The sequence below is a fragment of the Emys orbicularis genome, chromosome 5 (genome assembly GCF_028017835.1).
Source record: "Emys orbicularis isolate rEmyOrb1 chromosome 5, rEmyOrb1.hap1, whole genome shotgun sequence".
Classification (NCBI taxonomy): domain Eukaryota; kingdom Metazoa; phylum Chordata; order Testudines; family Emydidae; genus Emys; species Emys orbicularis.
The window spans coordinates 101850658-101865353 of NC_088687.1; the positions used below are offsets into that span (position 1 = coordinate 101850658).

General features: G+C 42.0%; 1 protein-coding gene across 2 annotated transcripts in view; it reads right to left on the reverse strand.

Moving 5' to 3' along the window:
- The window catches only part of KLHL5 (kelch like family member 5), a 64063-nt gene extending 57144 nt beyond the window's left edge, over positions 1 to 6919 (reverse strand). For both annotated transcript variants that reach the window (XM_065404823.1, XM_065404822.1), the window contains exon 1: positions 6437 to 6919. In XM_065404823.1, the coding sequence (XP_065260895.1) occupies positions 6437 to 6819 (383 nt within the window). In that variant the 5' untranslated portion in view covers positions 6820 to 6919. The remainder of the gene's footprint in view (positions 1 to 6436) is intronic.
- Between the last annotated feature and the right edge of the window lie 7777 nt (positions 6920 to 14696).

Consider the following 14696-nt stretch of genomic DNA (forward strand, 5'->3'; position numbering starts at 1 on the left):
GATTCACTACATCAGTGTAACTGCAGCAGCACTTCAGTGTAGACACTACCTACACCGATGGGAGGGGTTCTCCCATTGGCATAGGTAATTCCACTCCCCCATGAGGCAGTAGGTAGATTGATGGAAGAATTTTTCCATCAACCTAGCACTGTCAACACTGGAGATTAGATCGTCTTTACTATGCCACTCAGGGATGTGAATTTTTCATACCTTTGGGCGAAGTAGCTTTTTAGTGCAGACCATGCCTTAGACTGAGCTTCTCAATGCTTTGGCTTTGCCAATAAAATAAAATTTTAAAGTCTGAGCAAACTTCATTATGGTAGAGTGAAAAAACAAAAACATATTTTATCCTTTTCCCATTATAAAAAGTTCTAAATATCCTTTTTGGAACTAGTATATAGGACCAACATCTGAGATTTTAAACTTAGCGTGGACATTGTTCCTCTTGAGGACTAGTGCCTTTGGCTTGAAAAACAATTATTCAATAAATATCATTTTTTAAAAGTTGCCTACCAATACTACCATTAGTCCAGTTGGTTTAAACTAAGGCTTTGTCTTCACTGCCAAGAAAAAGTTGCATTTTTACCATGGCATAACAAACATGCATTAGTTATCCTGCTGTAAAATTCTAGTGGAGACAAGTCACTGTAGTTTTACTGTGAGGTAAACTAGGTGAGGTCAACCACAGGCAGGATTATAAAGGCTGATCTCACCTAGTCCCCTCGCAGTAAAGGCTACCTGCAGTGCCTAGTCTTTACTAGATTTTACAGTTCGAATAGCTAACGTGATACAGTTACCTGCTATAACCCAAAAAATCCCACACACACTATACCATTTTTGCTGTGAAACCAAGCAGTGGTTAGGGTGATCAGACAGCAAGTGTGAAAAATCGGGACAGGGGGTGGGGCGTAATAGGCTTCTATATAAGAAAAAGCCTCAAATATCGGGACTGTCCCTATAAAATCGGGACATCTGTCACCCTAGCAGTGGTAAAAATACAGGAAGCTGCTGAAGTCTTTTCTAGACTAGGGTTCACAATGGTGCTACCAATGGGAACTTTTTTGCAAAAATCTTTAGTGCATAATAGGTCAAATACATTGTTCATGTATTTTGGTCAGTAGATGGAGGCAAGAAATGTAACTCACCACTGGAACTTTAAGACGTCAGCTTTTTCTGAATTATTAGTGTATGTAAACTGACAAATATTCATATGATACTTCACAAAAATGGAATAAGATGTTCCTTCCCAGAACAGTTTACAATCAAAAATCAGCAAGACATCAATTCAAGTAACAGAGAGTGTGGAAAGTTTTTTGAAAAGGAGAATGAGGTAGGAAGGATTCTTGGGATATGAAGGAGAAGGCATTTGGCAAACAGGAAGTAGGAGATTTTTTCAAATTTAGAGCTCAGCATGAATGTAGGCATGAAGCCATACTGGAATTGTTAGCGAGGACTAGCAGAAACATAGGGAGTAAAAGACGGCGGGGGGGGGGGGGGGGGGAAGAGAAGGGGAAATTAGGAGGAAATGAGAATAGAGGTGGTTATAGGAGAGAGTAAGGGAAGAGAGAGTATATACACCCTTGAACTTGAGGACTAAGGCCTTGTCTACACTACAGAAATGTATTGTGCTAATGGCCAGATCACAGATCTTGCATCTACATACAAAAATGCTCCTAATAGTATACATCTGTGCTAAACATTTTTCAGATGAGACTTGCTTTGATCATGGCTAACCACTTTCAGTCTAACATGGTAAGAAATAAGAAGCCAGGGAAGGGATTCAAATATTGAAGGGAGGTGGTATGGACAGAGCAAAAGGAGATGACATTAATTGTATGTTTTGGAGAGAAGAGAGACAGGAAGGCTAAAAAGCATAATTTTACAGTACCCAAGTTGAAAAATTATAAAGGCATGGGCAAGAGTTTTAAAGAGGGGAATGCCAAAAAAAGAATAAATTTTAGTGGTCCCAGAAGAAGCAGCAAATACCCTTTAGTGGGAAACACGATATTTGGGAAGAGGGGGCATGATAGCAGGGGAAAAGAAGAAAAGAGTGAAAGAAGACACTGAGTTTGAGAGAGTTAGAGACCAGGATTTAATGGTGATAGACAGGGATTAGAAGGAACGAAAAAAGATCTTTAGTTCTGTAAAGACTGAGATGACACTGACATCTAGATCTCAGAAATGCACAAGACAATTGTGAAAAGCAGTACAAAACAAAACAAAATCCCTCAACATCTGTCAGCAGAGTAAGACACAAGATACATGAGGAACAGACCCCTGTTGAGTAAAAAGGTCTTTTAAAAAAGCAACCCACACCTTTCACAATAGAACAATGCTAAAATGAATTTTCTGACTCAGGTGGGGAAAAAAACAGATTTTTTTTTTTTTAGCCCTTGTATGTATGTGAGGCCTCCCTAGAGACAAACAGGACATTAACACTTTCTATAACTGCCTTAGTTACTGAGAATTGTCTTATTTATAGGTATGCTGACAATTTCGGTTTTACAAGGGAAAATTTGTTTCATATGATCAGTGTGTCTATTCTGATTTTGGTTTACTTTCTAGGACGGGGCATACAACCAGTACATACTCCTCTATAAGCCCCTCAGTTAGTATTAAGTGTCTTCGTATCATCCTAATACAAACAAACCCACAACTGAGAAATCAACAAACAACCATTATTTCAGGGTGGATCTACTTTGCGCAAAGCGCTGTACAAACACATAGGACATGCTCCCTGTTCCAAAGAATTTACAATCTAAAAAGACAACAGAGTGAGGGGTGGGGAGGAAGGATACAATATACTAGTAAACTGATCAGTGATGTCTGACACAGATCTGGTTAGTTCTATGGTATTGTTTTTGTTTTAATTTGTATTTATTTAATCATTAAGTAACCTATCCCTAACAATCTTCCAGAGATATCTAGGTGAAATGAACTTTCTCTATGCTTAGCCTACACCAGAGTGGCTAGGTGTCCGGTTTTTGACCGGAAAGTCCGGTCAAAAAGGGGACCTGACAGTGTCTGGTCAGATCTACTGACCAGACACCAAAAGTCTGGTTAATGTGGGCGGGGAGGCACCGGGTCATTACCCGTGCCATCCCCTACTCAGCCGGGGCCGCCTCCTACCTGCATTGGGTGACTGCCTCTCTGTGCCCCAGCTCTGCAGGCAAGTCCCTCCCAACCCGAGCAGAGGGGGAGAGAAAGGGGGGAAGAGAGGGGAAAAGCAGAGAGCAATGGGGAGTGGAGGGGGATGAGAAGCAAACGGGGGGCGGGGCTTCAGGGGAAGAGGTGGGCCTTGGGAGGGAAAAGGCAGGGCAGGAGAAGTTCCGGCACTCCCTCTGGAGTGTCCAGTTTTTAAATATTACAAAGTTGGCAACCCTAAGGTACACCCTACAGTATTTAAGAGCTAATACACAGCAGCACTACAGGAGGTGTAAGAGAGGATCAATAGCAAAAAAGGATCTCATGTATAGGCCCCAATATACATGTTAAAGTATACATGTCAAGATTTTAAACTTTCATAACACCAGAAACAGAATGTAAATCCCCTTCTTCCCTCTGCTTTGGCCCACTATTCCCATATGGCATGAGGGGAGGAGACATGCAGAATACAAGACTATTTCCTCTATCATGCTGTGCTTCCAGGGCCTGCAACATGGCACTCAGCTAGAGAGGAGTGCAGACGCAAGAACTTTCCACACACGCAACATTTCTCTCCTACAGATCTCTGCAGATCAATGGGCTTGGAATCTCATTCTCCTTTATGACAGAGGAGGGTGGGTGGTGTGTGTATGCACGTGCGCGCCTGTCCATCCAAGTCTTCCCTCTTTTACAGAAGAATTCAATGAAAGAAACTGAGTTAAAATGGATTTTCCACTCCCAGATGTGGCTTATTTCCACTGAAGGGAACATGGGGCCCTTATATTAGGAAGGAAGTCCGAGTGCAACAAAGTATTTTTGTGCTACCCAAAAGAACTTAGTAAATGTGAAATTGTATTTTAGAAGAATATACACAGAAAAATGATTGTATGGTTATTAAATCTCTTTACATTAATGATTACAAGCAGGAGGGAGCTTCCAACTGCTCAGTCAGTCAGACTGTGTCAACTGATGTGCCACATTGTTTGGTATTTTTAGATTATTCCAGTTTGGGGTTCTTGCATACTTATTATAAAGGGTGTGTAGCAGGAATGGTTTAGTATACACCTTATCTTGATGATGCAAGTGTACACAAACTAATGATTAAATGAAGCAACTTCTTAACCATTAGCATTAACTAGGCATGACAGTTCATATTGAACCCATAATTTATCCAAAATTCTCTCATTTAATGAAAATAAAGTAATGGCAAGAATTAAAGCACAATACAAAGAATACACACACCAGGCAAATAATTCTACATGATTCAGATTACGAGTGTAAACATACAAGAAAACAAGGATGCAGTTACTTTGTTAAAGGATACAAAAGCCAGACAAGATTTGTACTTCAATTGTGTTTCTAGTACTACATAACCCTTGCCACTTGCAAAAACAAAACAAAAAACAGAACTCAACCACCATAAGTAAAATTAAAATACTAAGATTATACACAGATTCCCCCTATACTTTAAACAGATAATTGTAATACTCCACTTTTATTAACTAGTTTTATTGGTCACAGTTCCTTTCCTGTACTTGACCATTTCTGCAAATCAAAATGTCTCTTTAATTTTAAAGACTGCATATTGATCTCTTTGAATGAAACATGTTTTTTTATACCAATAGTTTTCACTTTGGGAATATCCTCTTTTGTTTGTGTAGTGCTGTACATAGAAAAATTGCACTCAATGAGTAGATGTTTCTGAAAATATTAAAAAGACTATCTTTGCAGATTGACTGGTGATGTATTCATGTCATCTGTAGTAACTGTTCATATAATTGTTTACAAAAACACACACTGAAAATCACCTCATATAGAAGATTCTTAGGTACTTTCTCTGAAACTCATTTTGTTGATAGCTAAATATACTTATTATAAGCAAGACTAAATTGCTTTTTATAAAGCCTCATTATGCAGTTTTTCATTCCCTGATAATTCTGATAAATGTTTTCAACTCAGTGACAAAAGCAAATGCTATGTTGACTCCTAAACAGAGAGAATTTTTGTTTTGTTAAGGATATAAACCATAAATTGTGCAGTGTTTGCTCTTGTCTGTTTGCCTTTGCACCAACTAAATTTTTCTATATACGGGTACACTCTCCAAAGGGAACGCAACACATTGATCTATCTCTAATAGGCTTATTAATAAAACTCTGCCCCCTTTAAATAAAGATAATCACACTTCTTTAGAATATCAAGTCACTGCAAAATAATTTTAAAAGCTAGAAAGCAAACCACATGAAAATTAATTTGAGATGACAAGTTAGCTATTGTAGCATTTCTAATATTTACAACAACAAAAAAGGGCACAGCAAGACACGTTACTCTGTATAGTATAGTTGAGCTAAGTAATAAAGGATGTAATGAAAATAAACTGACATTTTGGAAAAAAAACAGAAAAAAAAGAGAAATTAAATTACGTATTACTTATTTTCCACCAGTTAACATACACCTTTTGATAAAAACAATAGTAATTTCATATATTATTTATTTTTAGCACCAGAAACAAGATGTAAAACAGAAACAAAACTATTACCATAATTTTATGGACATAATTAGGTTTACAATTTAAGACACTTGATTAGCACAGCCACAATCAATTTAAGGCACTTTTCATGTTTTAGTTTGCTGCACAAGCTGGTTGGCAATATATCACTTTCAATGGATGAAGTAAAAATTTTTTTTCTTTAAGCTGTACTCACATTCGGCTGCATAATCAACATATGAATATGGACATTAAAATACAGATTTATATGCCCAGATTTACAACTGCAGAACACTGCAAAAATGCACATACCTGAGAAAATTATAACTGAGATTCATAGCTAAAATAAATAAAATTTATTTTTCCATTTGAATCTTTTATTCTCAAAAATACTTAAAGATTTCAGAGCTATAGAAATCTTACCTCTACATTATTTCTTTCTAATTTAGTGTAAAACTAATTCTTAACACAGCTAAGCACAGAACAAATGTTACTCTAAAGTAATTCAAAAAAAGCCTTGTAAAGCTATTGTGTGCATATTATTTTCAGTAGCTGTAAAGATTAATTTTGCTATAGGTTAGCTATATTAAAGTTAAATTTTAATTTGGTCATAGCAAATATATTCAATTATATGCTCTGCCAGTTATCAGTATTTTTATGCTTTTGATGCAATGCAACTATCAGAAAATTCTGAAGCATTTTAATCTAGGATAAATTATAGCTGACATTTGTAGGCATGAAATATAAAATGACATTCAAGACATAAAATGACAACTAATTTCCCAAAATAGGAAAATAACAATTAACCTGCATGAACTGCTGTCCGATTCATTTTCTTCTTCACTCGCTCCATCATCTGCTTCTGGTCTGTCAAGCCAACGTGCATCTCCACAGTTTTCTGTTGTGAACTCAAATGTAGGGACTTCAGAGGTGGATGCCATTGGCCAAGGAGGTGAATTCTGGAAATCCTGTTGGCTAGACCTTCTGTAACCAATTGATGCCAAAGGTAATGGTAGGTTACCTGGATCTAAAAACTTTGTCCCACCAGTTGTTGCATTTTGTCCTCTGTTCCAGAAGTCTCCCTGGTGGCTGTCCACTGCAGAATTAGGGATTGATGACTGGTGACCAAACCATCTCCATCTGATTTTTAAAATCTGCCTCACGTCAAACTCTTTACGAGAGCCAGACATCCTCAATGAAAGCAAGTGATCGTCTAGGCAACAGGGCACGAAGCAATGCACATAAAAGAAGATTTGTGCATCCAACCAAGACTAGAGAAACACATGCTCTTCCTGCATATGGCAAGCAAATTTTGGGAGGGACTGCATTCACATACATAAAAGCCCTTTTAAAAATCATATGTCATCTGAATATAAACAAATGGCAAGAGATGATGAAAAATGCTGGGATGAAAATACAAGGTGAAACAGTCACCTCAATCAAGAAAAATGCTAATCAGGTCACACTGAAGCAGCCAATGCACTTTCTATTGCTTTCCTCCACATCCTCTGACCATTAGCTTTCACAAACACTAACAGCATTCATTAAAGCCCTTTCAAATGCTGAATACCACCCCCTTTTCTTAAACCACAAATGACAGAGAACGTAATTCCTATGCTGCATCTCAGAATCTCTACTGCTCTACTGTGTTAACTCTTGCTACTACAAATAGGAAAAAAATCAGTGATTCTAAAAAGCAATTGAAACACTTTCTTGCACTGTTAAGAAATCACTTATAAAAAAGGCTAAAATATTCCAATATACTGATTCTATTTCAGGAAAATCTGAACTGGAAAGGATTCCTTATTTCTTTCCAGTTACAAGACATGCATCAAATTGTTTTTCAAACAGACTAGATGGCTCAGGGGACATGTAAAGGGTTACAGAGCCTTTCATCTTGACATACTGGTTTGAATCAAATCTGGGTCTGTAGTGACTGAAAGTTACTACTGATGGTTGCTTAGTAGCCTAGGAGAAATGCGCTAATGGTCTCAGTCTATTTACACATCATGAAAACCATAATCTCAACTGCAACTAATTGATCATCATCAAGGAGTCAGAGGCACCACAGACTCAAGGGGCATCAAGACCACACTATCTTCTCACCTCTAGAACTGGCCCCTACAGGTAAAACTTAAAGTGCACTGATCAGATAGAGTGGAAAAATAAAACTGCCTTTGCAGAAAGGAGTTCAGTCTCTAGTGCTATATATATTTTATAAGCAGTAATTTAAAATACGTTAAAATCCCATGTCAGAATTCTCTATTTGTATTTGGAAAAGAGAAGGTCAAACAGCAGGGATATTTTAAATCACAATTTGCTATAGGAGTTCCTGTATTTACTCCTGAGGGAATTCTGCGCCAAAAAATTAAAAATTCTGCAAACAGTATTTTAAAATTCTGCAAATTTTATTGATCAATAAATAAATGTGGAGGATCCAGCATGACAGTGGGGAGCACAGGCCACTGACTGCACAGATGTGGGAGATCACCCTGCAGCCCTCACCCCAGGACATGGACTCGGTGGTGAGGCTGCACCCGACCCTGACACAATGCAAGGGCCAGACCTGCCCCAGAAACACCCTGGGGCTCTGCCCCTCTGTGTCAAGCACACTAGATGTAGACAGGCAGGCTCAGCCCAGCAGGATCCAAGTGTGGAGGGGCTTAGAGCGGGGAGATCCAGGTGTGAGGTGATAAGGATTCTGTGTGAGGCAATCTGGCTGCAGGCAGCTGGGTGGTCCGGGTACAACGGGGATCTGGATGAACAGGGGCTCGTTGGGGGAGGGGTTCTGAGTGGAGAGGCAATGGGACTCTGCAGGGGGGGGGGGGGCGTCCAGGTGAAGGTGGTTGGGGCTCAGCCAGGGCACTATGGGTATGAAGAGTTCAGCGGGGGGGGGGGGTGTTTCCGGGTGCTGGCTTGATGGGGTGCAGGTCTGGATGCTGTTTGGTGGGGCTCAGTGGGGTGGTGGTCTATGTCTGGGGAGCTAGTCAGGTCCAGGTGGGATAGGGCTTGTTGGGATGGGAGTTCAAGTGTGGGGATGCAGTCTGGGTGCAGGAGTGGGGTCCAGATGCAGGGAGGTGGGGCTTGGCCAGGGTGTCTGGGTGCAAGAGGGCTCCAGATGCAGAGGGTCAGGCTTGTTGGGGTGTGGGTTCGGGTTTAGGGGCCTCAGTTGGGGGGGGGTCTGGGTGCGGGTGGAGAGGCTTGGTGGGGCAATCTGGGTATGAGGTGGGTCCAGATGCACGGGCATGGGGCAGATAGAGGAGCAGCTCCCCATACAGTGACCCCTCCCCCCCACAGCTGAGGAGCAATGGAGGCAGGAAGGAGGGGGCATGCGGCGCTTCCTGCAGCTAGAGAGGTTTCTGGGGGTGGGTCTGACCCAGTCCTGGCCACTCCTTGCAGGGGAAGAGGAAGTCCCATCCCTGCCGGGAATAGCAGCTAAGCCTGGCACAGGGTAGAAGCCACTGGCTGGTGCATCCCCAGCTCCCCCCCACTGATTTACCTCTCCACTGGCTGCTCTGGAGGCCTGAAACAATGCACCTGCGCTGCTGGGGAGCAGTGTATGACCAGTTTTGCAGTTTCCCTTTGCTTCCCCCATCAGAAAGTGATTTTTCTGCAGGGAAGCGAAGAAATCTTTGGGAGACGTGAATTCTGCGCACGCGCAGTGGCACAATATTCCCCCAGGAGTATTACTACGTAAGATTGGAGGTTGGTTGAAATCTAGCTAGCAGACTCTCAATCCAGACAAAAAGGAGATGGTGCTGGCGGCTGGGGAGAAGCAATTAGAAGGTGCAGCAAGGATTTTATCAGAACTATGATTAAAGACAGTGAGGCTGTGCTACACTACAAACTTTGGTTGATGTAAGTTACATCAGCGTACAACTGCTGCAGTTAGCATATTGCTCGTCCACATGCATACTTGGCTGCTTGCATTGGCACTGTGTGTACTCAGCAGTGATTATGTCTATGTAGATTGCAGTGCACCACAGGTAGCTATTCCATTGTGCCACTCACCACTGGCCAGGTCACTGCCTTCTGGGAAATTTTCACAATGTGTTGTGGGGTAGAAACGAGTCACACAAAGGTGCCTGGGAGCAAGGAGTCAAGTTCCCATCATGCAACTTTCTCCATCCCATAATGCTATCCATATCCCATAATTTTCACACTGCAGATGGTGGAGCACCATGTCCAGGCCCAAGAAATGAGCACTAACTGGTGAGAGTTACAAGTAGTGGGTGCTTTGACTAGCAGCATAAGTTGTGAGGTAATAAAACTAAATTTATTTAAAAAATACAAATTTATTGCCTGGCAATAAACAACATGCAGTTAAAAAAACCCAATACAATACAAACTACCAAAATAAATTAACGGAACAGAATTTGAAAATTAGAAAGGTAGAAAACAACCCTGCCCATTTATGCTACACATAAATTGATCTGTGAGCTCTACAGTTGGCGTATGTGAACTTTGGTTGGAGTTGCTGTTCCTCGGAGTAGAGTGGTAGGGGTAGGGATGTGACCCACGATGCCACGTGGAATGTTGGGGTATGTAGAGAGCTGCTAAATTGGAGTTCTCCAGTGACTGCAATGGGTGGGCAAGCCATGACTGCTGGATCTGTAGGTCAACAAGCACCTGCAGCATTTGTGACTGTCTGAGAAGCCCTATTATGTCCTGGTGCATCTCCCTCTCCTTCTCCTGTCTGCTCTTTCCTTCTACATAGTGTCTGCAATATTCACCCTCCAGGCCTTCTGTTCATAGTCTTATGCAGCACTGGCTTGCAGATCTTGCTGAACATACCCTCTCTAGTCCTCTTCTTTCTCCTCATCAGGGTCAGATGTTCCACAGGTGTAGAGGGGGTACCCTCAAGGCTCAAATGCCAGTAGTTACAGATGAAAGACAGATGTAAACACTGTATTTAGAAGTTACAACAGAAAGGAAGAGGTAAGTTTCAAAACTCCCTTCCCTTATTCCCATAATCACTTTTAATAAGACATCCTTATTGTCACTTGAGCTTTAGGACACCTCTGCATAGCACCACCCTCCAGCTCCAGCCATCGTGAGCATAGCCTGCTGGGGCAGGGAGGAAGGAGGAGAGAAATTTTTGGTTGCAATAAATGATAACATTTTGGCCCCTATATCCAAGGATATGAGTATAAGGCAATGGCACTGAACACTGGCAATATTTTCAACAGGCAGTGGTGACTGTAGCTGATACTCCTGAGGGTAACAAAGGCACAGAGAGCACAGCTGTTGCTAGTGCCCTGAAGATACCCTGGCTTGAGTGCCACTAGTCTGTTTACTGCAATGGTGCCTGCTGAAATCATCGTGGAATTGTGTGGGAAAGTGTCCTACCAAGAAGGAAAAAATAAGGTTATCATCCCTAGAAACCTTCAGGAGAGGATCACTGAGTATCTCTGTGAAAGTTTCATCAAGATCTCTCAGGAGAATACAAGGGCCATCTCTATGTACATAAACAAACTGCTCCACATGGCCCCCCTTCCTAACCCTACAGAGGAATGAAAATCAGATAGCTCTGCCTTTTGCTGTACTGCTTGTACTGCCTGGGGCAGCCCTCACTGAAAATACCAAGGGCAGGGCAGACTGCAAAAGGGAGAGCAGATAACCACCAGTTTTGGGAGTAACACTGAAGTTAGACTCACCAACCAGTCATAGACTATACTTCTGATCTCCCACACTGATTATCAAGTAGTTAAAAAAAAAAAGAAATCACACAGCCCCTTTATTGCATTCCAATTCTTTGGCTCCCAATTAGCACATAGGTCCAGTAAGTGAGAAGTTATTTAAAACTCTGGTCACAAACAAAATGTTCTTCTGACCCCAAAAGGTCAGCGAAGTTACCAGATCAATATTAATTTGGATCTTACCCAAAATACCATGCTGCCAGCCAATCCTTTAGCACCTAAAACTAAATGTTTATTGTAAAGAAAAAAGAAAGAACAAGAAGAGAGTTGTTAAATGGTAAAGCCATCAAATACATACAGAGACTTCAAAGTCCATATATCAGGTTCTTAGTAGCATTGGTGAGTTTGCTGGCATGAAAGTTCCTCTGGAACATTCCCACAGCTTGGATGAGTCATTCAGTCCTTTATTCAGAGCTTCAGTTTGTAGAAAAGTTATTCCAGAGGTAAGAAGCAGGATTGAAAACAAAATGGAGATGATGCAACTGCTTTTTATATTCTTTTGTCATGTGACTTGTACTTCCTGTGTCCCAAACATAAACTTTACAGCACATAGCATGGAAAGCCTTAGAGTTCTGTCCATAAGCATACCACATGCCTTGCTGACTCATAAAGTGTATCCCCTAGTTCCTTTCAGTGGGTTCATTGTACAGTTGATGACCCTTGATGGGCCATCGAACAGGTTAGGCAGTGCTGGTGCCAATCTTTGGGGGTGTCATCCAGATTCACAGCACAAGTCTGAAATAGAGATATTCCCTACAAATCTATAAATCATACTACAAATGTGATACAAAACATATAAACAAGATTATCGTACCGGGTAAATCATAACATTTTCCCTGACACCTTACACGGAATATCTGGCACGATTCATTGCAATTTCATAACATTGATAATAATATCACAAAGTATTCCACATATTCCATACAGCATCACACTGTTTTACTCATAGAAGAGAGAGCAATGAAAAGTTGATATCTTTGCCCTGCTAACTTGGGACTGAGCTGGGCACCATCTTTACATTTAAGCACTGTAAGGAAAAATATACGCATACACTTACCTGAGGTTCTTGCCCCTTCATCAGGCTCATCCGTGCTCAGCTGGTGGGACTGACTAGACCAGTGATACTCAGACCTCAATGGTTCAAGGAGCCAAATTAGCGATCAACATTACCCAAAAGAGCCACAGAAGTACGAACTCATTGTTTCATTTACTATTTTTATATTATATATTATATGTTCAATCTTTTCTTAATGTCCACATTTCTACAGCTGGTCTATCGCTGTGCCTACATAGTCTCTTTTTCCTACAGGCCCAGGAGATCCAATACCTCCTGTCTAATCCAGCCAGGAGTGCATCTAGTGCGTGGAGCTTGCATGGTCAATTGGGCAGCTGCACACAACAGGGGAGAGCTACTAGGTGAACTCGTCAAGGTGCGCAATCATGAAAACGCATTTAAAAATACTCAGGATTTTTAAAAGGCAGAGAATGACTTCCAGTCTACATGGAATCTGAATTGATAAAAGCATTGGTTTTAACCCATAATGCTCAAAATTATTTAGGGATTGCTTGGTAACTTGAGGGAAGTGCTTCAGTTTTCTCAATTTGTATCTACCAGACCCCAGATTTGTTGACCTTTGAAGCATGCCCAAATTACTATTTTTTAGGCAGTTGGGAACCAAAAGGGTTGAGTGGGTGTATAGAATATGAGATTATTGTTGCTGCTTTTGTTGGGTGGCTGACTTCATTTGATCAGAGTAGTATCATGGAATTTTTTTGATAATGATGATTTTATGTCATACACAGAAGTTACATGATGTTTTACAAAACATAGATCAAACCCATTCCCCTTTCTCTATTGGATATGTATACCTGATATCAGTTTTCGGTGTCAATGAATATCAATATTGTGGCAAAGTACCTTCTTCTCCTCTGCAGGCTCAGTCCTTTTTAGCCTTGGAGACACAGGCTTGGGCAAGGCAAATCCTTCCAGGTAGCACAGGGTTTGGCTATTCCTTTTCTCAGTCAGCCCCTTGTGCTTGTTTATCTTCCCTTCTGGGGACAGAGTGCAACCTTCCTTGCAGGAAGGGTTCAGGGCCTTGCTGCTCCTAACTTACTGGCAGCTTCCCTGGTTCTCTCACTCTCTCTCCCCCCCCTTCCACGCCGGGGAGGGTTTAAAAAGGTCCCAAGCAGTTGGAGCCAGCTGAACCTAATTAGTTCCCTAGTAACCCCTTGCCCAGCTGAACCTTATTTCCCCATGGTTCCCTCTCTTCAGTGGCTTGGGAGAGGCCTTTTTAACCCCCTGGGACTGATTACTACCCCCTTTGTAGCTGTTTGTCCTGGGTTTGCCACAATATATAAAGGGGGTGCACAATTCCTGGCTTCTGTAGGCGGAGCTTATTGCAAATACCAGGGATTCCGTGCATCCCTCCATTCCCACCACACCGTCATGTGCCATGCTCCTACGACCCTCTCTTTCAGGGACTTTCTCAACTTCTCCCAATTTTCCCCTGACACAGGTTCTTTGCTCCCTCCCTCCTTCCATATCAGGATCCCCCATTCTCTTCCCCATGCCAGGGGCTCTGGGTCCACCTGCATTCCTTCTCCCCATCCCTCAATGGCAGGGGCTTCATCCACTCTCTCCAACCTTCCCCCATGCCAGGGTCCACCAATTTCACCACCATCACCAGGTGTTCTATGCACCCCCATGCCTCCATACCAGGATTCCCCAATTACCCTGCCAGGAGTTGTGTGTACCCCACCCCCATTCTCCACATCATGCCAGGGGCTCTAGTCCTCTAGCTTTCCCCCTCCCCCCCACACCAGAGTCCCCCATTCACCCCACCAAACAATGGGCTCTGTTTTCCTCCATTCCCTTCCCCCACAGCAGAATCCCCTGTTCTCCCCACCCTGTCAGGAACTCTGTGCGACTCTCTTCTTCCACCCCCGCAAAGTACCTTTCTTCCCCCCAGATTGAAAGGGAGGGCTGAACATATGATGCCCTCTCTCCCTCACCTGGAGCAGATTTTTAGGAGGTAGGAATGACAGAAGCCATCTCTCTCCTCTTCTCTCCCTCTGGCTACCCCTGCTGTCTGAGTATCCTATCCCTGGCTCCCAGGAGGGAGAGCAACTATTTCTCTTCTGTCATTCATGGTGTCAATATGTTAAACTGTATTGGAGAGATGAGCAAGGACACTATTGTGCTGCAAGGTGTTAATGGATGCCTTTGACAGATGAATCACCATTTGCCTCTTTAGATGTTATGATTGTCCCCAAAATCATTAGAAATCTGACCAATGATGCTTAAAACTTTCCCTGAAATTTTGGAATTGATTGGATGTGACAGTAAAAGTTACCACATTACATAAACA